The 26891-nt window shown below is 37.1% G+C and overlaps 1 protein-coding gene across 3 annotated transcripts in view; it reads right to left on the bottom strand.

The window, feature by feature from the left end:
* The window catches only part of SPAG16 (sperm associated antigen 16), a 164243-nt gene extending 144190 nt beyond the window's left edge, over positions 1 to 20053 (bottom strand). For all 3 annotated transcript variants that reach the window (XM_081261962.1, XM_081261961.1, XM_081261963.1), the window contains exons 1-2: positions 19852 to 20053; positions 8079 to 8125 (exon numbers count right to left, since the gene is read on the bottom strand). In XM_081261962.1, the coding sequence (XP_081118088.1) occupies positions 8079 to 8125; positions 19852 to 19978 (174 nt within the window). In that variant the 5' untranslated portion in view covers positions 19979 to 20053. The remainder of the gene's footprint in view (positions 1 to 8078; positions 8126 to 19851) is intronic.
* Positions 20054 to 26891: the final 6838 nt, after the last annotated feature.

The raw sequence follows: 26891 nt of genomic DNA, 5'->3' as shown, positions 1-26891 counted from the left end.
ATTTCATGATTGCTTTATCTATTTCTACAAGAAATGCCGTTGGTATTTTGATTGGCATTGCATTAAACATATAGAGAACTTTTGGTAATATTGCCATTTTGATGATGTTAGTTCTGCCTATCCATGAACAAGGTATATTTTTCCATCTTCTAAGATCCTCTTCTATTTCTCTCTTTAGGGTTCTGTAGTTTTCATTGTATAGGTCTTTCACCTCTTTTGTTAGGTTGATTCCCAAGTATTTTATTTTTTTTGCGGATATTGTGAATGGAGTGTTTTTCCTCATTTCCATTTCAGAAGTTTTGTCGCTGATATACAGAAATGCCTTTGATTTATGCGTGTTGATTTTATATCCTGCCACTTTGCTGAATTCATTTATTAGTTCTAGTAGTTTTTTTGTAGACCCTTTTGGGTCTTCTAGGTATAGAATCATGTCATCTGCAAATAGTGATAATTTAAGTTCTTCTTTTCCAATTTTTATGCCTTTAATTTCTTTCGTCTGTCTAATTGCTCTGGCCAGTGTTTCGAGAACTATATTGAATAGAAGTGGAGATAGAGGGCATCCCTATCTTGTTCCGGATTTTAGAGGGAATGCCTTCAACTTTTGTCCATTGAGAATGATGCTAGCCTGAGGCTTAGCGTAGATAGCTTTTACAATGTCAAGGTAAGTTCCTGTTATCCCTAGTTTTTCTAATGTTTTGAACATAAAGGCATGCTGTACTTTGTCGAATGCTTTCTCTGCATCTATCGAGATGATCATATGGTTCTTATCTTTAAGTCTATTGATGTGGTGAATAACATTTATTGATTTTCGTATGTTGAACCATCCTTGCATCCCAGGGATGAATCCTACTTGATCATGGTGCACAATTTTTTTGATGTGTTTTTGTATTCGATTCGCCAGAATTTTATTGAGGATTTTTGCATCTAGGTTCATTAGAGATATTGGTCTGTAGTTTTCTTTCTTTGAGGTGTCTTTGTCTGGTTTCGGGATCAGGGTGATGTTGGCCTCATAGAATGAATTTGGAAGAGCTCCCTCTTTTTCTATTTCCTGAAATAACTTGAAAAGTATTGGTATTAATTCTTCTTTAAAGGTTTTGTAAAACTCTGCTGTATACCCATCCGGTCCTGGGCTTTTCTTGGATGGTAGTCTTTTGATGGCTTCTTCAATTTCATCCATTGATATTGGTCTGTTCAGATTGTGTGTATCCTCCTGACTCAGTCTGGGCAAATCATATGACTTAAGAAATTTATCGATGTCTTCACTATCCTCTATTTTATTGGAATATAGGTTTTCAAAATAATTTCTAATTGTCTTCTGTATTTCTGTAGCATCTGTTGTGATATTGCCTTTTTCATCCCGTATGTTAGTAATTTGAGTTCTCTCTCTTCTTCTCTTTGTTAGCATGGCTAGAGGTCTGTCGATCTTATTTATTTTTTCGAAGAACCAACTTTTAGTTTTGTTAATTTTTTCAATAGTTTCTTTTGTTTCAATTTCATTAATTTCCGCTCTGATTTTAATTATTTCTTGCCTTCTGCTATATTTGCTGTTGTTTTGCTCCTCCTTTTCTAGGGCTTTGAGTTGGAGTGTGAGCTCATTTATTTGTTGGTTTCTTCTTTTTTTGAGGAGTGACCACCAGGCGATGAACTTTCCTCTTAAAACTGCTTTCATTGTGTCCCATAGATTCCGATATGTTGTGTCTGTATTTTCGTTTATCTCCAAGAATTTTTTGATTTCCTCCTTTATGTCTTCTGTAACCCATTGATCATTCAGTAGTATATTGTTCATTTTCCATGTGATGTAGGATTTTTCCTTCCTTCTTTTGTTATTGATTTCCAGTTTCATTCCATTATGATCAGATAGAATGCATGGTATTATCTCCACCCCTTTATATTTACTGAGGGTTGCCCTATGGCATAATATATGGTCTATTTTTGAGAAGGATCCATGTGCTGCTGAGAAGAAAGTATATCCATTTGATGATGGTTGATATATTCTATATAAGTCAGTTAAGTCTAGGTTATTGATTGTGGTATTGAGTTCTATAGTTTCTTTATTTAACTTTTGTTTGGAGGATCTGTCCAATGGTGAGAGAGGTGTGTTGAAGTCTCCCATAATTATTGTGTTGTGGTCTATTTGATTCTTGAATTTGAGGAGAATTTGTTTTATGTATGTCGCAGCACCATTATTTGGTGCGTAAATATTGATAATTGTTATGTCTTGTTGGTGAATGGTTCCTTTTAACAGTATATAATGACTTTCTTTATCCCTTTTGATTAACTTAGTCTTGAAGTCAATTTTATTGGATATGAGGATGGCCACCCCTGCTTGCTTGCGAGGAGCGTGTGCATGGTATATTTTTTCCCATCCTTTCACCTTCAGCCTGTGTATGTCATTTCCAATCAGATGTGTCTCCTGGAGGCAGCATATTGTTGGATTTGTTTTTTTAATCCATGATACCAGCCTATGTCGCTTTATTGGAGAGTTTAAGCCATTAACATTCAGAGTTACTATTGATATGTGGTTTGAACTTCCATCCATGTTTGATTGTTTATCCTTTTTAAAAAAAAAAAAAAAATTTAGTTTGTTTCTCCATGATTGTCTTTCCCCTTGCCCTCTGTCTTTACTGAGGCACTTCCCACTGATGGTTTTGGTTATTCTTTTTCATTTCTTCTTCTTGTAGTGTTTTGTTCAAAATGCTTTGCAATGCTGGTTTTCTGGCTGCAAATTCTTTTAACTTTTGTTTATCATGAAAGATTTTTATTTCGTTGTCATACCTAAAGCTTAATTTTGCTGGATACAGAATTCTTGGTTGGCATCCATTGTCTTTCAGTGTTTGAAATACATTGTTCCATGACCTTCTTGCTTTCAGTGTCTGTGATGAAAAATCCGTGGTTAACCGTATTGGTTTACCCCTAAATGTAATCTGTCTCCTTTCTCTTGTAGCTTTTAATATTTTCTCTTTGTTCTGTATATTGGATATCTTCATAACAATGTGTCTTGGCGTTGGTCTACTGTGATTTTGTGTGCTCGGTGTCCTGTATGCATCTTCAATTTGTATATCTGTTTCCTTTTTTATTTCTGGAAAGTTTTCTGTAATTATCTCATTCAGCAAGTTTCTCATTCCCTTGGTTTGAATCTCTGTGCCCTCCTCTATCCCGATGACTCGTAAGTTTGGTTTCTTTATGTTATCCCATAATTCTTGGAGGTTTTTCTCGTGATTTTTTACCAGCCTTTCTGAGTTGGCTAGACTCTTTTCAAGATGGTATATTTTGTCTTCATTATCTGACGTTCTGGCTTCTACCTGCTCCACTCTGTTAGTGATACTCTCAATTGAGTTTTTCATTTGGTTTATCGTTTCCTTCATTTCTAGAATTATTGTTTGATTATTTTTTATAACCTCTATCTCCTGATAAAGATGCTTAACTTCTTCTTTTATCTGTTTGTGAAATGCATTCTCAATGTGTTCTTTCGCTGCTTGAATTTGCTGTCTTGTATCTTCTTTAAGGTTCCATTCCATCTGTCTAAGGTGTTCCTTGAGTTCTTTATATGACCATTTATCTGATGACTCTAGGTCCTCCTGAATATTTAGGCTGTCCTGCATTGTTTGTACTCCTTTTCTTCCTTGTTTTTTGAAGCTGCTCATGTTGCTTCTTGTTCTGTTTGACTGTTGAGTTACTGTTTACCCTATAAATTAATTTGATGCTTGGGAGGAAAGGTATTTGAAGGGAAGGGAAGAAGTCTCTAAAGAGAATGAGAATAGGCAGGTAGAATTCAAGAAAAAAGGGAGGATAAGAAAAATGAAAAGACTAAAGAAGTAAAAGAATAGGAACTAAAAAAGAAAAAGATTTTAAAAAAAATAATAAAATAAAGTAATAATAATAATTTAAAAAAAATTTAAATTAAAATTAGTAGAAAAAAAAAATTAAAAAAAAAAATTTTAAGAAAGAAAAAAAAATTAGTAAAACAACAAGAAAGAAAAAATGAAAATGAAAGAAAAACCCAGATCAAAAAAAAAAAAAAAAACCCTAATAGATGCAGTCTTAGAGTTTGATTAACTTCTCTTCCAGGAGATGGCGCTGTGCCCACCAGGTCAAGTTACTCCTGTCAATACGCGGGAACCAATCACTGTGCAGTAGCTCCTCCCAGACTGGGCGAGTCTCCAATCCTGAGTGTCTAGGGCCTCCTCTTGTGTCTAGTCACTTCCCACTTTTTCTCTAGCCAGGCCCCCTCTCACAATACTGGCTACACGCCAAGTCTGCTGCTCCCGGGACCCCTGTTTTCATGAACGACTGGGCACACTCTTCCAGTTTGCCATTCCCTCAGACCCTAAGCTTGTAGAGTTTGGGGCTGAGAATCCTCAGCGTATTTTACTTGCCCTCCAGTAGCCACGCCCCCGGTAGCTGGTGCAAGGAACCTCAGCTGTCAGCCCTGGTGGGGGTGGTGGTTCCGCTCCGCGGGACCCGCACCACCCCTGACTTCCTCGGGCTGGCTGTAGCACTCACGGGAGAGCTGGGAGGGGCCCTAAGGGTTTCCCGATGTGTGGAGAGGTAAGGCTATGGGATCACACACCTGTTTCAACTAAGTTATCTCCTCTGCAGCAGTCTGATGACGTCGTTTCCCTTTGCCGGGCGACCAATTCAACGTGTGGGCCCTCCTCTCCCAAGCCCCGTTTCAAACCAGTGGCCATTGCTTATGAAGGCTCGGTAGGCATTTACATTCGTATGATGAGAAGGGCTGACCAGTTGTTTCAGCCGGATGAATTAATGCAGTGTCATAGCTGTTTGTCTGCGGGAAGCAGGTGACCGGGAGTTTGAATTCAGCGGGTCAGAGCTCAGTGTGTGTTCTCGGATCACTTGGATTTTAAATTGTCACTCATCTTATCAGCTGTTTCATATAATTCGGCAGCTCATTCGCGCGGTGCAGATTCTGCTCTATGGTGTTCCTCGGGATGCGGCTGCGGCGGCGGCGGCGGCCTTCGGGACCCCCGGGGAGGGGGTGCGGGTTGGGGGAGGGGAGGCGGCGCCTCAGGGCCGCGTGGTCTGGGTACCAGACACGCAGGAGAGCGGGTGGGGTGGGGGAAAGAAATTGAGATCTAAATTTAGAGACTGAGCTTGGGAGGGGAGACAGCTGGGGAGAAAGAAGCAAGGCGGAGAGGCGGAGAGGAGAAGGAGAAGGGGCGGAAGGAGCCGGGCAGCTTGTCTGCGGGAAGCAGGTGACCGGGCGTTTGAATTCAGCGGATCAGGGCTCAGTGCGTGTTCTCGGTTCACTTGGATTTTAAATTGTCTCTCATCTTATCAGCTGTTTCATTTAATTCGGCAGCTCATTCGCGTGGTGAAGAGTCTGCTCTATGGTGCTCTGTGGGAGGCGGCGGCAGCGGCCTTCGGGACCCCCGGAGAGGGGGTGCGGGTTGGGGGAGGGGAGGCGGCGCCTCGGGGCGCGGGGGCCGGGTACCAGACACGCGGGAGAGCGGGCGGGATGGGGGAAAGAAATTGAAATCTAGATTTAGAGACTGAGCTTGGGGGGAGAGACAGCTGGAGAGAAGCAAGGCGGAGAGGCGGCGAGGAGAAGGAGATGGGGCCGATAGAGCCGTGTACCTGGGGCTGCAGCCTTACTGTTCGCGCTGAAGTCGTGATGGATTTCCTCCACCTTGGCTCATGACTTGATGTTTTCAATCACAGGCCTGGGCTCCGTCCCAGGCAGCGGCTCCGCGGGGCTCCGGCGGTGCGGGCCTGGCGGCGGCGAAACCACACTCAGCGGCCCAGGGACCTCGGGGGCGCTCGAGCGGCAGGGGCCGCTCGGCTCGGGCGCTGCGGACTCGGCGCCGCGTCCCGGCAGGTCCAGGTCCCACAACGGCCACGCGCCCTCCTCCTCGTGCGAGGCGGGACGTGGCTTTGGCGCGGCCCGGTCCGAGGCGCCGGCGGCGGCGGTCGGGGTGCGGGGCCGTTCCACTCCCTCCGGCTCCGGCTCCGGTGGGCCTGTGGCGGCGGTGGTGGGAGCGCGGAGGCGCGGCGGCCTGTTACCGGGCGGTGGGGAGGGACCAGCGCTCAGGGGAGCGCAGCGGTATGGCCGCCGGTGGCGGCGGCTGTGGCTCCTCTTCTTCTTTCCAAGCCGGCACTGTGATTTCTTCCAGTCCCTGGGGACCCTCAGTCTTCAGCTGAAATTGGGGCAGATGCTGCTACAGGAGCTGTGGAAAGGCTCATCTAAGCTTTCCACCGCTGCCCGCTGCATTCAAGCCGCCATCTTGCCCGGAAGTCCCCTCCTCTCTCTTTTCTGGAATTTTCTATTTAATATTTTTGGACCACAACTGATGATGAGTAATACCACAGAAATTGAAACCACAGATAAGGAGAGACTACAGTATTTCATTCCATAAATAATTCTTCTTCACAAACTAAAGCATCAAAGAAATAAATATATAAAAGACATCATATCATCCTAAAGATGTATGAAAAATAGATAACAGGCAGCTTTTATTCCTTATAAAAGGTCATTCAATGTCACTTCTAATAAATTCAATATTACCTACAGACAACTGCCTTTATCTATAAAGACAAATACAGTCTAACAGTTCTTCTGAAAAAAAAAAAATGTTAGATTATCTTAATGCCACAAAACTCTTCCAATCCCAGGTTTTCTCCAATATTTTTCATAACAACTAGAAACAGTAAATCTCTAGTTTATCATTTTAAAAATTTCACTGAATATTAAAATCTTAGAAGAATGCAATGGATAATAATTATTTAAGGATACCTAACACTAATCACATCCTTCTTATGTGCTGAAAACAATTTTCAGCCCTTTGTATTAAATACATTCAGTAACTTCATATGGTACATATTATGTCCATTTTGACAAAGGTCTGCCTCCTTTGTTTGACCTGTCTATTGATTTTCCAGGTCGCATATTGCCAGGCTTGCTTTCACATAGTTTCATTCACAGCTTCTGCCATCTAAAAGTTACTTTATTCTCTGAGTCTCAGAAGTAATGATAGGTCTCATGGGAACACTTAATTAAAGGAAAGGTTTGGGACAGGAAATATATTTTACAGAAGTACAGTTAAGCTGGAAGGTGGCATGAGTCCTGAGCTCCAGCTGGGTAATGGGAATACGGGAATTCCTGCCAGTAACAGAATAGACGATGGGAAATGCTTTCTAGACAGAGATGACCGTCTATAGCACAGATCCACAAGGCAAATGATAAGGAGCTGAATTTGAAGAATAATTAATAGAAAACATAAAAGAGCCAGATATATTATCCAAACTAAATGTCTAACTAAAATTTTCCCATCTTATTCTTAACCAACTGATAATAGGTAGCTTCAGTTTAATAACTAATTTCTTTTTTTGACATCAACTAAATTTTTTTCTTTTTTTAATCTTGTTATATATGACAGCAGAATGCATTCCAATTCATATTACACATACAGAGCACAATTTTTCATATTTCTGGTGGTACACAAAGTAGAGTCACACCATTCATGTCTTCTTACATGTACACAGGGTAATGATGTCCATCTCATTCCACCATTTCTCCTACCCTCATACCCCCTCTTTCCCCTTCCTCCCCTTTTCCCCTTTGCCCTATCTAGAGTTCATCTAATCCTCCCATGTCCCCCACCACCACATTATGAATCAGCATCCTTGAACCAGAGAAAACATTCAGCATTTGGTTTTTTAGGATTGGCTAACTTCATTTAGCATTATATTCTCCAATTCCACCCATCTACCTGCAAATCCCATGATTTTATTCTTTTTTAATGCTGAGTAATATTCCATTGGGTGTATATATCACATTTTTTAATCCATTCACCTATTGGAGGGCATTAGGTTGACTCCACAGCTTAGCTATTGCGAATTGTGCTCCTATAAATATTGATGTGGCTTGTGTCCCTGTAGTATGCTGTTTTTAAGTCCTTTGGGTATAGACTGAGGAAAGAAGAGTAAAGCAGATGGCATCACTATACCAGAAAATCAGTGTCTTTTAAGGGAAAAAGATTATATGTTTCAGAAAATAAAATAGTTCATGAGAATGACTGCAATCAATTTATGGAATAAATACTTAAAAGTGTAAAAATTACCTCTTCATATTCATAATCATCTTCAGATGCCTCAGTTATGGTAACCTCTGAATATCTTGTCAAGTTTAAATCTCAAAATATATAGAATATTATTATATGAAAATTGATTTCAGTTAAAATTCAATATTGGGTCTAATTACCTCATCAGGAAGTTTATAAATAAATGTAATTTTTTAAAAAAATTTCTCCATACAGCTTATAAATTTAGATATAAAATATTTTAATGAGTATTTTTATTTTTTACACAATCCAAATACATTAAAAACTGAATTTATATCTAACTACTATCTCATGATTTCCTGCTTATATCCAAAAATTTTACAAGAATATCCAGGTATAATAAGACAATATAAATTAGAAAGAGATATTTAAAAAATAGTAAATTTTTAAAATTATCTTTAACCAAACTAAATTTTCCACAGCTCCTGAATCAATTATTCACAATGTAGCACTTTATTTTGATTAAAATATTGTAATTGAAATAAACAAAATAAACACCAATATTTAAGTAAAGGTGAAAAACATATTTCTATGTTTTCCTCAATAAAATTTACCTAAATCTCTAATTTTCTTCTATAATTCAACTTTTTAGTTAAATTTAGTTTATGTGAAAGATTCCCTAAATTTTAAGCAAATATAAACTATAAAGTAATCAAAATTCATATTTTATTAATGCTTAAGCAATTAAATAGCAATGGAAAAGATTCTAATGAAAATAATTCTGAGAGCACTGCCACAGGACTTTAAAAAATTGCAAACATAATAACAAACATTAAGATAATACTTTACATTAAAATAAATAATATAACAGTCGTGATTCTTTGATTTTAGTTTTGGTTGGTATATTTACATTTTTTAAATTATTATACTGGCATAGTATGTCAAGCTTAAAAGGTGTAAATTAAACACTTTAGTTCAAAGTAATGGTTATAAAAATCAAAGATGAGATTAGCCTATTTTTCATTTCCCTGCTGGTTATAAAAAATTGTCTATTAGAAACTAGACTTGACTGAATGACATCTCTGTTATTTGTAACAAGAAGAGATAACATTTACACAGTATTTAATATAATCCATGTACTCCTCTACTAGTTTTCCATGTATTAAATCATTTTATCCTCACCCTGTCTATGAGGCTAGAACTATTATTATCTCCATCTTATAAATCAGGAATCAGAAGAACCAGGTTTCAAAGCTAGGACACAAGTGGGTTGGGAATCAGCTTCAGAAATTCAGGCTTTACTGGGAGACATCACAATATCAAACCTTAAATTATATTATAGAGCTGTAATAACAAAAACAGCATGATATTGGCACCAAAAAAGACATGAAGACACAGAGATAAAATCACATATATACAGTTATCTCATACTAGACAAAGGTTGCCATAATTACATAGGAGAAAGCATAGCCTCTTCAACAAACAGTGCTAGGAAAACTGGAAATCCATATGTAGCAAAATGAAATTAAACCCCTAATTACTCACCCTGCACAAAACTCAACTCAAAGTGGATCAAGGATCAGAGACCCTGTACCTACTAGAAGAAAAAGTAGGCCCAACTCTCCATCATGTGGAATTAGGAACCAAATTCCTCAACAAGACTCCTAAACCACAAAAAGTAAAATCAAAAATCAATAAGCAGGGGCTGGTGTTGTAGCTCAGTGGTACAGTGCTTGCCTCGCATGTGTGATACACTGGGTTTGATCCTCAGCACCACATAAAAATTTAAAAAAATTTAAAAAATAAAGATATGTGTCCATCCTCAGCTAAAAACATTTTTAAAAAAGAATAAATGGGATGGTATCAAACTAAAGGAAAGGAAAAAATCAAGAATGTGAAGAGAGAGCCAACAGAATGGGAAAAAATCTTTGCCACCTGCAGCTCAGAGCATTATTCTTCAAGACATATAAAGGACTCAGAAAATTTAACACCAAACAAAATGAATAACCCAATCAATAACTGGGCAAAGGAATGGAACAGATACTTCACAGAAGAAATACAAATAGTCAACAAATATATGAAAAAATGTTGAACATCTCTAAGCAAATGCAAATTAAAACTCACTCCAGTCAGAATGTCAATTATCAAGAATACAAATAACAATAAATGTTGGCGAGGATGTGGGGGAAAAGGTACACTCATACATTGCTGGTGGGACTGCAAATTAGTGCAACTACTCTGGAAGGCAGTATGGAGATTGCTCAGAAAACCTGGAATGGAATCACCATTTGACCCAGTTATCCCACTCCTCAGTTTATACCCAAAGGACTTAAAATCAGACTATTACAATGATGCAGCCACATCAATGTTTTTAGCAGCTTAATTCACAATAGCTATGATATCAACCTAGGTGCCCTTCAAGAGATAAATGGACAAAGAAAATGTGGTATAAATACATGATGGAATATTACTCAGCCATAAAGAAGAATGAAATTATGGTATTTACCAGAAAATGGACTGAACTAGTAACTATCATACTAAGTAAAATAAACCAATCCTATAAAACCAAGGCCAAGTGTTCTCTTTGATATGCAGATGCTAATACACAGTAAGTTGTGGGACAGGGAAGAATAGAAGTTCATTAGATTAGACAATGAGGAATGAAGGGAAGGGAGAAGGGATGGAAATAGGAAAGACAGTAGAATGAATCAAACATTAACTTTTCCTATGTTCATATATGAATACAAGAGCAGTGTAACTCCACATCATGTAAAACCACAAGAATTGGAAGTTATACTTCGTGTATGTATATTATGTCGAACTACACTCTAGTATCTTGAATATCTAAAAAGAACAATTTTTTTTAAAAGTTCAGGCTTCACAGTGTTGTACTGCCTCTTCACAGTGTTGTAATACTCTTCACAGGTTTTCTGGGCTGTATACATATTCGGTTTTCCAATTATCTTTAAGAAAGTTCTAAACCTCTCAATGCATTCCTTTCTCAGCTCTATCATAAGTAATCACACTATACTCTCTGCCCTATCCCTATCACTACCACTTATAGGAGACACTTAAGCTAGTTCTAATAGGACCAATCCTCAGATACTAGATAATTTGTCACGAAAAATAAAATAGTATCTTACAATCAAACGTGAATGCCTCTCCCAATGGTATAGTAAAAAATAATCAGAGTCAAAAAAAAAACTAGTTAAAATAGTATGTATCCTGTAACTTAAATCCATCCATATTAAGTACTACAAGAACTGAAGTACCTAGTTATATAAGTTATCTATTCCAGTAGCATTTGCATCATTCTCCTATAATCTGTTGCCAACAGCCTCCACAGAAAACACTAGGCTTCCAGTAGCAATCCATTCAATGTATTTTAGCTTTCACTAACATATAATTAAAGGAATTCTAATATCTGCTAATCCCCAGTTCCAAAGATATTCTGTTACTTTAAAATATTTCTTATGTTAGCACCCCACTCAAGGTACCAAAATCTCTTTGTTATTAGTTACTGCATAACAAACAAACTGCCTCAAATATAAGACTTGGAAAATCAAAAAGTAAATGCTGTCATTTCTCCCAATGTAGATGAACCTAGGGGGAATTATTTTATGTGAAATAAATCAGACAGAAAAATAAGCTGCATATAATATCTCCTAAGTGCAGAATCTAAAAAAAATCCAACTCACAAAAATAAACAGTATTTCTACTGTCTTTTGGCAGTAGAAGAAATGGGAAATGTTGGTCAAAGAGCAGAAACTTACAGTTGTAAAAACAATAAGTTCTGAAGACCTAATGTACAGCCTGGTGACTATAGTTAATGAAAATGTGTTGTATACTTGAAATTTGTGAAGAAAATAGATTTTAAGTATTTTCACCAAAAAGTTAAAAAAAATAACTATATGACATAAAAACATTAACTACCTTGATTGTGGTAATCACTTCACAATGCATAAGATAATGTGCATCAAAGTACTACACTGTACACCTTGAATATATAAATTTTGTCAATCACATTTTAATAAAACTTTTTAAAGGGAACAACAACATTTATTAACTCAAGAGTTTCTGTGCATCGATAATTTGTGAGCCACTTAGCTAGAACAGTTTGATTTAGGAGTCTTTCACAGTCAAGATGACAGCAGGTGGCAGTCATATGAAGGCTAAGCTAATTCAGCAGTATCCATTCCCAAGAATTACTCACTGAAATTATAGTAATTGTTGGCTGAAGGCCTAAGTTCTTCTCCATATGGATTTCTCAACAGGCTTCTTGAACATCTTCAAGATCAGTGGCTAGCTACCCTCAGAACCAGCAGTTCAAGAGGTGGAAGTCACAATATCTTTTACAACAATCACTCCTCATCATTTTTTTCAATATCCTATCAGTTACACAGGTCAACCCTATTCACTATGGGAGGACTATACGAAAGCAAGAATACCAAGAGATAGAGATTACTGAGCATCATTTTAGAGGCTGGCTAGCTACCATATTGCCTTACAGAGTTTTAAGAGATTTAAAAGAGATAATATATGGAAAGCATTTAGAATGGTGCCAAGTTTATAGCAGATGCTATACAACTATTTGCTATTACTATTTTCCTTACTCTGGAAAGATATGAATATCTGTGGAGAAATTTCATTAGTCTCCCTGCTCCACTTCTCCCATAGGTTAAGTTTAGGATGAATAGGTAAATAAAAGATATCCTAAATTTCCCTCCAGTTCTACATTTTTTTTCTGATATAATTTACTTAAAGTGATAAAATTTTCTGAACTTCAGCTAGAGGAAGTTAGTCGCTTTATTATGGAAAAGTGTGTCCCCTTCTGAGAGCTACTAGAAAGTGACTTTGAAAGCATTCCTTTTTAACAGTCTCCAGAAAAGCAATACCATCCTTCATATTCATACTATACGAAACTGAAAAAGTAAATATTCCAAAATCACCTGAACAGACTAAAATTGTAAATAAGTCAACCACAGACTAGATTTTATGAGGAAGAGGTGCCACATCATAGGTTGCTGAACATAGTTGTATAGAGAGGAGAAAAGGGATTTATCTTTACAGCACCAGAAATTCCAGACATCTGTAACTCCTAACCAGCAAATACTCTATACAATGGCTTTAAATCACTAATAATATATTGTTTCCTCACACTCAAAAAAATATTATTAGGAAAATAAGTAACATTTTATGAAGCATAACTCCCAATTTATTTTCACATGGACCATAACCATATTAATTTTGACATAAACTTATGAGATAAAATGAAACAGATATTGCCATCTCTAAACTAAAAATTAAGAGACTGAATCTGGGAAATCAAGAGATGTGCCCAAGATCACATAGCTAAGAATGACAGAAACAAGTTTTTTTTTTAACATAAACATCATGGATTTTCTACTATACTACATTGTCTCTACAATGACAAAATAGCAATGTGCAATTTTTTATCAATATCCCAGGTAATGAGCACACATCACATATTTTTTCCGAACTCTCTAGCATGTAACCAAGAGTTAAATCAAATTCACTTAAACAGCTCAATTTGAAGACCCCAGAGGAGCGAGAAGAATAAAAGACCCAAAGACCCAAAGATTAATTTAATCAAGGCCAAAAGATTAATGAGACAAAAAAGTCAAGCAAAGGACAAAACTACCAAAACAGGAACATGTATCCTCTTTGATTGATATTTGTAAGTGCCCACAATATGATTTGTACAGAAAATCATCTCAGAAGCAATTCAGTTTAAATGTCATATTGCAGTGTTATTGAAGAAATAAATGTGCTTTGGCATGCATGTTTGTATGCATCTGTCTATGTGGCTAGCTAGCAACATAGGGACAAACACAAATTAATTATAAAGTGGCAGTTTACAAATCTGCATGTCATAACAAATATTTAAAAAATGAATGTGGAACTTAAGAGAGAAAGGAAACAGTAGAAATAAGATAAAAAGAAAATATGTAGCATATGTCATGGGTCTCATGCTAAGCCACAGATTTGACTCCAAGACTCCCATCAGTCAAGGTAAAGATGGGACTATAATCAGATATCAATACAGTATTCACCCAATGAAAACATATGAGTTTCTCAGCAGATGTACAACACTTTCTGGTATCAATGCCTCAGAGAAATTACACTCTTGAGTTCTCATAAAGAAAACGCTATATTGTACAGATATTGATCCCCTTGGGCCTTAGGACAGCCTTAAAGACAGTGAAGTAAGGTCTGCTAGAGCACCATGTGTAAAAAAGTTTGTAAAGCACTTCTTTGAACAGCAATCTTGCCAGAGTGGAAAAGGGCAATTCATCAAGAATTGTCTAAAAGACAAAACCCTTTAATCTGGTCCTACTTTTGCTGAGCAACTTTCTCATCTGTAATTTAATCTTGTAGGTGATCCTGAACTCCAGAAAATATCCATACAATTAAGTTGATCACAGTTCTCATGCTGTCATTTTTCCACTGAAATAATAAGCTAGCATTCTGGCTCATGATCAGTTTCAAAATGCCAAGCAGGCTCTGAACCCTTACAAAACTCACTTCTTCCTGGTATTCCTTCAAAGAACACAGCTGAACTCCAGTTCCAAAATTCAATTTTTACCACCTTATTTATTGTCCTCAGATCTGACTGTTTGACCTTGACTGGTCTTGCTCAGGGTACTTCCTATGACTATTTTCTCTGAAGCCACAGTCCACAACACCACCTACTTCTATATCCTAAAGTCACAGTCTAGACATAAATTGAGGCTCCCACTTCATCCCATCTCCACTTGTTCTGGAAGGAATTTAGGAGGACTCGTGATTTTGTCTAATACAAATCAGTTCCAGAGTATTCGGTCACTATAGATGAACTAAAAGTTTCTGCACTAGCAGAATCTACAACAGATCCTGACATTGAAGGTCCTACAGAAAATAGACCCACATAACACCTACACTGAAATTGCCAGGTCAACCAACACCAACCATGGTACTATAGAAGGCACAACTTTGAGACTACCTCAAAGAAGCATTTCTGCTGGATCAATGGAGCAGAACTTGTGGTCAGAGTTGGTTAGAAGGAATAACAAAGAAAGTTCTGCAAATGGACCAGAATCAGAAACTAACAGTTTTTAGATGTGAGCAACATACAAAGTTCCTCATATGCCAGTCTCTTCTGTTGCCTCATTTACAGGAGCTGACCAAGGTCAGCAGCAGCATCTTTATAAAGAAATACAGTGAAAAATAGTTAATTATATTTTACATGATTTCCCAAAGCTACTGTAGACAAAAATTGCTTTGTAATCTTGGCCATCACCTCAGACCCAATGTACACAGAAGTAATCTGAAATCTAACCTGGACTGTCCATAATCAACATTTTACTTGCTCAATTATAAAGGTATTATAAATAGCAAACATCACAGTCATCTTCCCTTTCTTAGCAATGCCAGTATAAAGGTAGCTGAATAATACAGATCAAAGATGGCAAATAACCGTGCTATCACCTTCCCCCATTGTTTTTCTGCTCCTAGTAGTCCTTACCACCAAGTCCTCCTGAGGTCTAAGAATTCTTATAATGCCTCATATCAAGGAGTCACTACCAAGTGAATAGATTGAAAAGAGTAAAAACATAGTGGCCATTCCTGTCCTAGATAGTTATCACACACCTTAGAAGCCAGAAAATATGTTTTTCATGTTTTTCCACATAGAAGACTCATACATCTCATAGTGGGTGATGATGTCTTTCCAACTTCTAAATAAAAATATCCAAATAAATAAGCTCTACATACTATACTCGTATCTGAAAATGTAAAAGGTAAAGATCAAGATATTTGTCTACAGGCTTGCTACTGCAATTATAATCCTTAGAAAAGCAACACCAGCATCACCTGGGAGCTTGTTAGCACTGCAGAATTTCAGTCCTCACCTGGTTTTACTATATTGGAATCTTCATTTAATGATCCATGGCTGATTCATGTGCATACTAAGTTTCCCTAGATTACAGGACATAGAACAAAACACAGTTTCTTCCATCTGAATAGCCTAAACATTTTTGGGTTTTGGGGGTTTTGTTTTGTTGGTTTTTTTTTTGTTTTGTTTTTGTTTTTGTTTTTTGTTTTGTTTTGTTTTGTTTTTTGCGGGGAATTGAACCCAGGAGCACTTAACCACTGGGCCACATACCCAGCCCAGTTTGTTTGCTTTTTAATCTTGAAACAGGATCTCACTAAATTGCTCAGGGCCTTGCCAAATTGCTGAGGCTAGCTCTGAACATGTGCTCCTCCTGCCTCAGCCTCCAGAGCACTGGGATTACAGGAATGAGCCACCGCTCCCGATATACAACTTTCACACTTGTAAAATTAAACAACCTGGATTTAGTAACACGGCTCTTGGTCTATTTCTACATTCCAATTGTCTATTCTTATTTGAATATATGTAGGGTACATATATTATAATATCTAACCACTCATGGACAAAGTAGGTTTTCAAATGGTAATAGTAAATACACTGAGTACATAATGATTAATTTACAAATGTCTTTCAACTTAGTAATATAAACATTTTGGAGAAGTTTCATTTTACAATAAAAGAAAATGAGGAAGGGAACAATTCATCTAAGGGTATAATAAAGGAAGGGAGGGAAACATTCAGGTTTCTAGTTTCCTTTACTTAATTACAGTTATGCTTGTTTCTGCAAAAATAAATGCCAAAAACAATAATAATAAAAAGCAAAAATGACAAAAAGCCTAATTAAAGTTATCAGTGAACATTACTATTTCAGTGAAAGACTAAATATTTCACTTAAGACAAATATGCATCCTATATGGGAGATAACACAGCCCAGTCTAGGGCTATCTCCTACTTCAGGATCTGAAATCTTTAATTTTGCAATTTCAGAAACAGGTGACTTTGGGACTCCATCCATAGATGATTAGCCTCAAAAGACTGGCTTAACCTCACTTGAGATATTGCTGATGGGAATGGAGGAAACCTTTTCAGTGGCCAGCAAACTATATTCATAGTCTAAGAAAACAAATTCTTAGTAGGTATAGAAGGATGAAATAAGCAAAAGGTAATTAGGGGAGGAGCATGCATAAAGGGAGACAGGTAACAAATACTTCGAGGGCTCCACTATTTCTAAGATCTATGCATTCCATTACTCTTCCTTAATTAACAAGGTCTTTCTTTGACAAGTAACAAGAAAACCAATTAACCTTTAGCTTTCTTAGTAAAAATTCATTCTAGCTTGCCTCTGCCAATTGGAATTGGGCACTCCCAAATGGCCACAGTCAAAACTTAACAAGCAGCCAACCCCTAGACACTCCTATAATCCAGGGGATGGAGTTGTAGCTCAGTGGCATAGCACTTACCTAGCATGTGTGGGGCACTGGATTCAATTCTCAGCACCACATAAACATAAGTAAATAAAATACAGATATTTTGACCATCTACAACTAAAAAAAAAACAATTTTTAAAATACTCAGGCAACTTAACGTTGGTTTGTAATAGAGTACTCATTCACAAAAGACAACCAACCTTCTTTCCAAGTTCTGGAGACACCTACTCAGTCCTCTACATTCCTATTTATAGGGCTGCAGATATTTTCACAATTTACAGAGTTCTACAGAGGATTCGTGTACTTCATAACTGGATTTCTTAAAGCTTTAATGATAGCTGAGAACTATGTTGCTTATGTTTGTATATGAACTTATTGAAGTTTTATTTAAAACATAAGAGCAATGATATTGTGAAGCTCTTCAGAAAAGAAATAGGAGGCATTGATAAAGCTAGGAGATTAAAGAAAAGGGCTGTATTAATTTCCTTACTAAATATTGATTGTTCACTGTCTATATTAGGAGCATCTGCTCAATCATAAATAAGGGAAGGCCAGGGCCAAATGCAGTAGGTTAAATAATTAAGTATATGTGCAAAGTGGAGGACATCATATTTCTGACTCATCTGAATATATTATAATTTTATTTATCCACTGAAGTAGCTCAATTAAATTACCTGAGAGCTAAAGTCTTTAAACCCAGGAAAGTCTCACTTCGGTAACTATCATAATTGCCTTAAGAAACAATGTCAAATAACATTACACAGTCAACTCTTAATTATGCATGTGAAGAGAGCCCAGGGATACTAGGATAATTGGCATTCACAAGTAATCTTCAAATTTCATTTTAACTAAAAGTTAAAGCCTCTCCCATGACTAAACCTCTTCCCGAACATTGAATAGAGCAAAACTGACTGCTTAAATGTTTAACTTTGCTATCCCCTGACTGACTTCTGATTCAAACACAAAATAGTAATCAGTCAACCAGAGAGATGGAAGAAAAGCAAATGAGCCAGACAATTCACAAATTGGATAATAGAATTCTGAAGTTTGAGTTACTTATATTTATGTGTTAATGTGATTATTTGAAGAAGACAAGGTATGCAAACTGCTACATGTTGGCAGCTGTGACTCAGTGATCTCCCTGCAAATTAAGTAAATCGGATTTTCACTGTTGGAATCCTATCATTTCATTACATTGGAATCCTATCATCTATTTTACAAAGGTATCTGCAAAAATTTTATCTTATTGTGGTATTCTCATGTTAAGAACTAAATATTCATAAAAATTATTTTGCTGCAGACAAATATGACAAGATGCTTGGTGGTTGTTTGCTAGTTAAGGATATTGGAAAACTATACTTGACATAGGTAAGCTCAGAAAGAATAATCTGAACCATTTTTAATTTGAAAGGAGTATTACTGGAAAAAAAACAGACTGTTAGGGCTATGAAAACATTTTTTGTGACATTAAATCACACATCTTTCATTCCAACAGATTTCAAAACATTTAAACTTATATTCCTGTAGATATCATTTTTACATCCAATAAAATATGACATATTTTCTGTAATCGTCCCACTAAATTCTTTATGGCTTCTTAAAAGCATAGATTTGTACTGAGACTGAGTCAGGACAGGTTAATCGGCCTGCCAAAGTCCACAAAAAAAAAAAAAAAAAAAAATTTGTTGGATCTCTAACATCTTGAATTAAAAGCAGGGGGATAGTTGGACAAAAAAGTGGGGAGGGGATTTTGGCGTTTGATATCTTTAGGAGTAAACTATATACCCATTTCTCTCTTATTTGCCCAAAGAAAGACGTTAGATATATTTTTCCCACAAACCCTCCAAATCTATCCAGTTCCATTAACCTATACACCTAGAGGAAGGGAAATCTTAAAGGCTTAAAAATAAACAATGAACCTAATTATCCATATATGGTTATTCAATTTTGGTCGCACAGGAAAATAGCTATTGTTGTTGTTGTTGTTGTAGTTATTATTTAGCCAAAATTTAAAGAATTCAGAAAGGTGATGCTACTGAGATAAATCATTTAAGCACAGACAACCGGACCACCTACAGGATCATGGGTGAGAGAATCTGAGCTTCCGCTCATTAGAGCCCAAGGACAGAAGTCTTTCCCTACTCTCTTGGCATTTCCCAAGTTAACTTATTGTGACAGTTATCTAAAAGCTTGAGGATTTACTCAGGAAACCCATTAAGTGAAAGGTGGGTTGAGACACTTTAACATAAAAGGCAACCCTCTATCCGACATGTATGGAGTGGTTGCTAAGTTGGAGGTCCTGGAAGGTCTCCTAACTCTTCTTCTAAGAGGAACATTCCTAAAGGGAGAAATACAGTGAATGGGCTATTAGGGGACCGCGGTACCAAGACTCCACCTTGAGGTCCCACAACCTCTGGGCCTGCTGGGTTACCCCAGCCTCCACAGACCCCCCCTCACCCTCAACACGCGTCCCCACAGCCGAGCGCTGAGGGCCACGCCTACACGGGAAGGATACGCTCCAAGTAGTAGGCGCCCTCGGCGGCCACCGCATCCCCCACATCCCCGTCTGCCGTCAAACCCAGGCCCAAAGCTTCTTCCAGGTCCCGCAGAGCGGAGTCGGGCGCGCCTGCTTGAGCAGCCATCGGCCCTGCTCCCGGCCTCCGCCCCTGGCGGGCCGCCCCACTGTCGTCCCTAAGGGCAACTGTGAGCGAGAACGATTTCCGACAGCCCCACGCAGCTCTCGCGAGATCCCAGCACTCCCCGGGGCCAGTCCCGGGCACTGGAAAGCTGACCACGCTGGTGCGCTTCCCCAGTTACTAGGGTAATGCCGTTGCCTAGTTACCAGGGAACTCGGCGAGCCGCTGCAGGAGTGGATGAGAAGCTAGAAACTGTGGGCTTGGATTACATCTTCTGACTGAGACAGCTGGGTTTCCTTTCGCTTTGACCCTATCATTTCCTTCTCACTTCGTTTTCTTCCCTAAATTGCCTTTCTCTTGGCTCTTATGTGCCCATTATCAGTGTCCGAATTTTAGATGTATGTAGAGTTCAATATACTCAATGCCTGGAAGAAAAAATAAAGTTTTAGAAATCATAATTGAGAAGTTGACCCAGGAGAACTACCAGAAGGTACTCAGACGCTCAGCAATCAAGAATGAGGGTGATGGCCTTAGTCAATTCCTTTCTTCATTCTTTAATGCGTTTATCTAGACATCCATTTTTCAGTTTGGTTTCAAACCATGGGACTTAGGGTAGTATTTGATTGGTTTTGATAAGACAAAGCTACATGCATGGCCCTACAGAAAGTATAATAGATGCTCTTTGCCCAATCACGTGCAGTTCTATTACTGACAGAGTCTTAATTTTTACTGTGTATATATCAGAAGCTTTTTTAAGACCTTTTCCTCTGCAGATTCTTTTTTATTCTACATTTCTTAATATCAATGTTAAACAATGACTCTATAAAGCTCTCATTTATTACCAAAAGTAGTGGGAGCTTTCTAAGGAGGTGATTTGAGAACCTTGATGTTGGAGCCAAAGAGGCTGCAATCAGAACCTGGTTCCACCACTTAGTCCCGGTGAAACCTTGGATACTGTCCTATACACTACTTAATGCTTCTAGGCTTCAGTTTCCTCATTTACAAAATGGTGATAATATTACCCACCTCAATGTGTTGTTGTTAGGATAAAAACAACATAAAACATTAAGAATTTACTATACATAGTAACACTAAGAGATAGCAGTTATTTCTATTACATCTAATTGATTTTTGCTTTGTTTTGTTTTTAGAATAAACAAGAGTCACAACTGCACATGATAGGTAGAGAGTTGCAAAGTATTTATTCTTTACCTAACCTACTCTTTGTCATTGAGTTCTCATATCAACATATCCTGAGTGTTCATTAAATGCAAGGAACAATTACAGGGAGCTGAAAATGTAGGAGAAGTTTTTTGAAACTGGGAAATTCACTGCTTTTATAGAAAGTCTGCTCTTTGTTTCAAAGTGAGGCATTACCTCATCTCTCAAGGGTTTTTCCTGTAAATCCAGCCCTGAAAAATGACCTGGGTAAGGAGTGGTCTGGGCCTTGAGATTTTGGCACACCCAGCAATACATGTAGAAACCTGAGAACCACAAAGAAGGGTCTCTCAGAACAATTAATGTTTACTTTTACTTATTTTGTCTGTTATATCAGCTCCTTTTTCTTGATTCTTAAATGTAGTATGTCTTCTTCTACAGATAGACTTGTATACTAGCCCTCCTGTGTTACCTTATTAACTTAAGCTCTCTAAGCCTTAGTTTCCTATTCTCTAAAACGGTGGGTTTAAATAACTAGCTTACTAAATATAGAGTACCTGAAATAAGTGAAAAACATTTAACATATCTGGTATACGTTAAATTTAATAAGTAATTGGGGAAAAAAACTGCTAAAAATATTGAGTGAATATGCCAAGCCCAAACTGGATATTATATTTGTAAGGAATTTATATGAGCAGTTTTGAGATAAAATATAAATAATTTAGAAATATTTAGTATTTTTAAAAGGGAAATAGTTTAATATAGTCATAAAAAATATGACTGGTATCCACTGCATAAGGCAGAGAAGAAGTAGGAAAGATTCTTGTCAAAAGGGCTTAAGTAAGTTTTGTAACTCTAAGAAGTATCACTAACTACCTTCCAAAAAAAGTAAACCTGTGAGTTTATTTCTCTAAAAATTCCAAATAACTAATTGAGTTACCAATCTGTTTATGTCCATATAATGGATTGCAAATTTAAAGGTTACAAAATCGTGATAATATCTGTGGCAAATATCTGTGGTATCTGTGGCAAAACTACAATCTGCAACACACTTTAGAGACCTAACCATCAATGCTTTTAAAGATTTTAATTAAAAGAAACTTTAACATTTTATTTTGTAAATCTTAACAAATGAAAACAGAATCAGTAATCCCTATTATTTTAGAAGTAGTATGTCCTTGTAAGGAATGAACTTTAAACAAAAAGATTTTATGCTAGAATTCCCATTCTGCTAATTGCTGCTTTATTTAGAAAGGGATGTAAAGGCCTTATTAATGGACAATAGAAAAATGTAGATCATGGTAGTGGTTTGAATTATAATTCATTTTTATCCTATAGTCTTTCCTTTTTAGTATATTTTACAAACTTCCTTAAATGGTGGGGTGGGGGGATAAAGTGCCTTAACATTTTGATGAATGAACAGCAACCTGTCTACTTTCTTTTTAAGTCTGTTCTTGAAAGAGGTAAATAAGGAAACCAATGGAGACAGTAAAAATGAAGCATCACAAAGGACAAATTTTATCTCCTCTTGCTGCAGTCTGGCTGGGCACAAATCACGAGCCACGAGCCACGAGCCACTTGATTTGTGCCCAGCCAGACTGCGGCATCCTCCGAGTCTAAATGCTCCATTTATGCAAAAGTGAAATTATTTTTAAAAGCAAAACCAGAAAAGAATCTGACAATGGATGTACTACCTGCATTTATACTTTCAAAGCAAAGAATACACATATGCAAATATATACTAAAGTAGTATTCAATTTTGAGAAGTTATAGGCATTCATTTGCTATAATAGAGCCCAAACCATTTACTGATGTATCTTTTATAAAAGAAGCTGTCTTATTTTTTTCCAAAAGTTCACAGTAAGTGGTAGCCACTTTTAAAATTCCTGAATTCATAGAAGGAGTAATAATTATGGTATTAAATTATCAAAATTTGAAGCATACAGTACATATTTTTCCTTTTACACTACCATCCATTTAAAACTCCTTTATCCCATATTCTTTGCCCATTTGGTTCAAAGAGTGTCAATCCAGTGTCTCTGATGAAAAGTTCATGATACAGACTTACCTAAAAAGTACATCTTATTTCTAAAATGGAATTCCCAATTCATTTCTCAGTGAAGTTTTCTGGAGTTGGCCTGTTTTTTAAAAAATATGTCAAATTCCATCTAGTAGAAATTTGTTGGGGATTCTGGAAAATAGACTCCTATTGTCTCCCTCTGGTTTAAGTTCAGAGTTTGCTATAGCCACCTTGCAAGTATGAAGAAAGTTTCTAAAAATTGCATCAACAGGGAAGGACTAGGTAAAAGAAAGAGAAAATCATTTGAATCCTAATACACACACCTATATTCCCTTGCTCATCCATCTGGGAAAGCCCAGAAGCAACACATCCCTATAAAAATGAGCACACCTAACATCCCAACATTAGTTTCTAATATTCTCCAATAAAAGGAATGAGGGCCTCTTAGAGAAACATCTGAATATAGGACTAAACCAGAAATATACAAGATGACATTGGAGAGTCTTACAGTGCAAAAGTAAAAATATTCTCTCCTGCTAAAAATTTCACAGTGATGAGGATATATAAAATGGACAGAACAACCAACTGAAAGAGCTCCTAATGGACAAAGCTAGGACAATTTGAGCAACAAAATTAATACAACAGTATTGGAGTATAGTTCACAATACAAAATATCTATGAATCCACACTGATATAAATGATTGGCAAATAAATGGGTAAGAATGGACTACATTTCTGTGAAGAATAATTATAAATAATTTATATAGACGACGCTATTCCAGGAGGTGGAGCATAACGGCCATTCCTGTGGTGTGGGCTACTTATAATGAGTCCCTTCCAAAAAGCATAGTATGGAATGTGGGACTGGTCTGGTAGGTGGGGATCCCAGTGTCACAGAAGAGAAAGCTGAAAACCACTACCTCAACCTGTTGATCAAGACTAGTGTCAACAGTGATAAGTTGTGTTCGCAGTACATACCATTCATATGGTACGATGAAAATGGTATTTCACTTCTGCGGTCTTACTCCCCTGAACACATAACTCCAGATAATCATAAAAAAAAAAAAACATTAAACAAGGGCTTTAAGCTTGGAAGATCCCAGTGAAGACCTGATGGCTCCGCTCCTGCCTGCACTTGCTTACTGCCCCACTTTCGCCAGGAGTGCCCACCAGGATCCCTGGAAGGTCAGATCATCCATGGTCTTTATCTGGGAGATGCCTAGCTATTGCACAATGGTTTACTATAAGACCCACAACAAAGACTGGAAGCTGAACTGATTTCCTCTACATAGCAAAGAAAGATTTGAAAAGTGGTTAAAGAATATGAAAGGGAATAATTGGGTTCCTAGCAAATACCAGTTCCTGTGTAGTAACTATTTACTCCTGACTCTTCTGACATGGGATGGGGTATTCATCATCTAAAATAAAGCCAATTTCAACAATATTTTTCTTGCCTGAAGACTGTCAGGGTAAAGACCCTTCAAAAAAAATCTCAGAAGAAAAAAATTAGAAGATGAGAAAAGCCATGTTAGAAGAGTCCCTAGCATCAAATGAGACAAAGAAACCACAATTGTGCTTCTGAACATTCAAAATTGCTTGATTCTTCTGCCATGATGAAGCCACCAGTTCTAAAGCCAGGAAGCATACAAAATAAAATATTAACTCTTAATCTAGTTGAGCAAAACATGGAAAAATTAGAATCTACTCTGTAAATATCAATTAAAACCAATGTTTAAGTGTAGTAGGATATCATGCATCTTTTGAGAATCAAAATTATACAGCTTTTACTTTGGCAACTTCAAATTCAAAAGGGATTCAGCAGTTTTTGAAAACCCAAGAAATACTTGAAATAACTACCAATCATCTTGCTAATCCACACTTTAGAAACAATTCCATGGAAATTAATCCAGCCCAGGAAAATCCGTTCTTATTCAGCAAAATTAATCAAACAGTTGAAGATTTAAATACAAAATAAAGAATCTTTTATGACCATCTTTGTACCCACAGAGAATTCTAAACCTGTAGTTACATCTGTTTTACCTATCACAAAAGAATCAATGGAAATGAAAGACAGACATTAAAGGTTCCTCATACAGGAACTGGGATTGTGGCTCAGCGGTAGAGCGCTTGCCTAACATGTGTGAGGCCCAGGGTTCGATCCTCAGCACCACATAAAAATAAAGGTATTAAAAAAAAAGATTCCTCATATAAGGATGTAGACAGTGAAGCAGAAGTTCTACAAACTCCAGACAAGACATAAACAAACAGTACCTTTGGCAAAACATCTCTAAGCTATATTCAAAGATAATTTGTCTTCAGAAACCCTTATAATCCAGTTAAAACATGAAAACTAGCTATCTGACTAAAATGTCAAGATTTTAAAAAACTATTTCACAATATATGAATTTACAATGATGCAAAGAGGTTTTAAAGTCATAATTTTATACATCATTTTTCCAGATAAACCAAATTTCATGTAAAGTTTGCTCTTTTCTACCTACTCTTCTCATCTAAATGAAACTATGCAAGTGCTCTAATATTATGAACTGCATCCTGTTCTTTAAATGTTCATTAATAAGAAAAACTAGAGAGCTGCTGGAATGAAGAGGAAAATAGTTATATTACTAATAGTCTCCAAAATTAAAATGCAGTGAATAAATAATAAGAGTCCATCATAAAATGAAAGAACAATGATATGGTCAAAACATCTCAGAATATATCAGCATGGGTTCTACCAGTGGTATATAATTTCACCAAGGTACTTATCAAGATTGAGGCTCAGTCCCTAATCTGTAAAATAAGGCCCTTAGTAGGTCTCTAATAGTCTGTTTCTTTGTAGTTTCTTCCCTTTCTATTTATTAAAATACTTTCATTAGAAAAGATTTTCTATAAGATAATGTCTACTTATGTAATAGAAATTATGTAGAATTTGATGTTAACTATTAGATTATCGATATTTATTAAATTCTTTTTGACATTTTGAAAATAGTTTGGTATCTGTAAGATAAAAGGAAATCTTACGGGCTGGGGATGTGGCTCAAGCGGTAGCGCGCTCGCCTGGCATGCGTGCGGCCCGGGTTTGAGCCTCAGCACCACATACAAAGATGTTTTGTCCGCTGAGAACTAAAAAATAAATATTAAAAAAAAATAATTATGGGGATGGGGATGTGGCTCAAGCGGTAGCGCGCTCGCCTGGCATGCGTGCGGCCCGGGTTCGACCCTCAGCACCACATACCAACAAAGATGTTGTGTCCGTCCGCCGAGAACTAAAAAATAAATATTAAAAATTCTCTTCTCTCTCTCTCTCCTCTCTCACTCTCTCTTTAAACAAAAAAAAATTTATAATTATCTCTCTCTCTCTCTCTCCCCCACTCTCTCTTTAAAAAAAAAGGAAATCTTACTATTATAATTTTATTTCAGTTGAACTCAGCTCTTAGGAGAGGTACTTTAAACTCGAAAGAATATATACTTCAGTACCTTATTTATAGCTGACAATCTTAATACATAGTCATTTAAGTTTCCTACATTTCTATTTTTAAAGTTATAAAGCAAAAATTTAATGAGGTTAATTTTAAATATATATATTTTAGAAATAATGGTTTGCCGGGGGCCAGCCCGGCGGGGTCCAGGGAGTCCCGAAGGAGGAGTGGCGTCGGCGAAATGATGAGACAGGAGTCGTTCCCTTTGAGCAATCTTCAGAGAGAGAGCTAAAGCAGCTTTTCTCTGGGTCCCCTTTTTATT

This window comes from Spermophilus citellus (assembly GCF_964194105.1).
Source record: "Spermophilus citellus genome assembly, chromosome: 11".
NCBI lineage: Eukaryota > Metazoa > Chordata > Mammalia > Rodentia > Sciuridae > Spermophilus > Spermophilus citellus.
The sequence above is the reverse complement of the archived record's forward strand: the minus strand, read 5'-3'. Positions and strand labels throughout refer to the sequence as shown.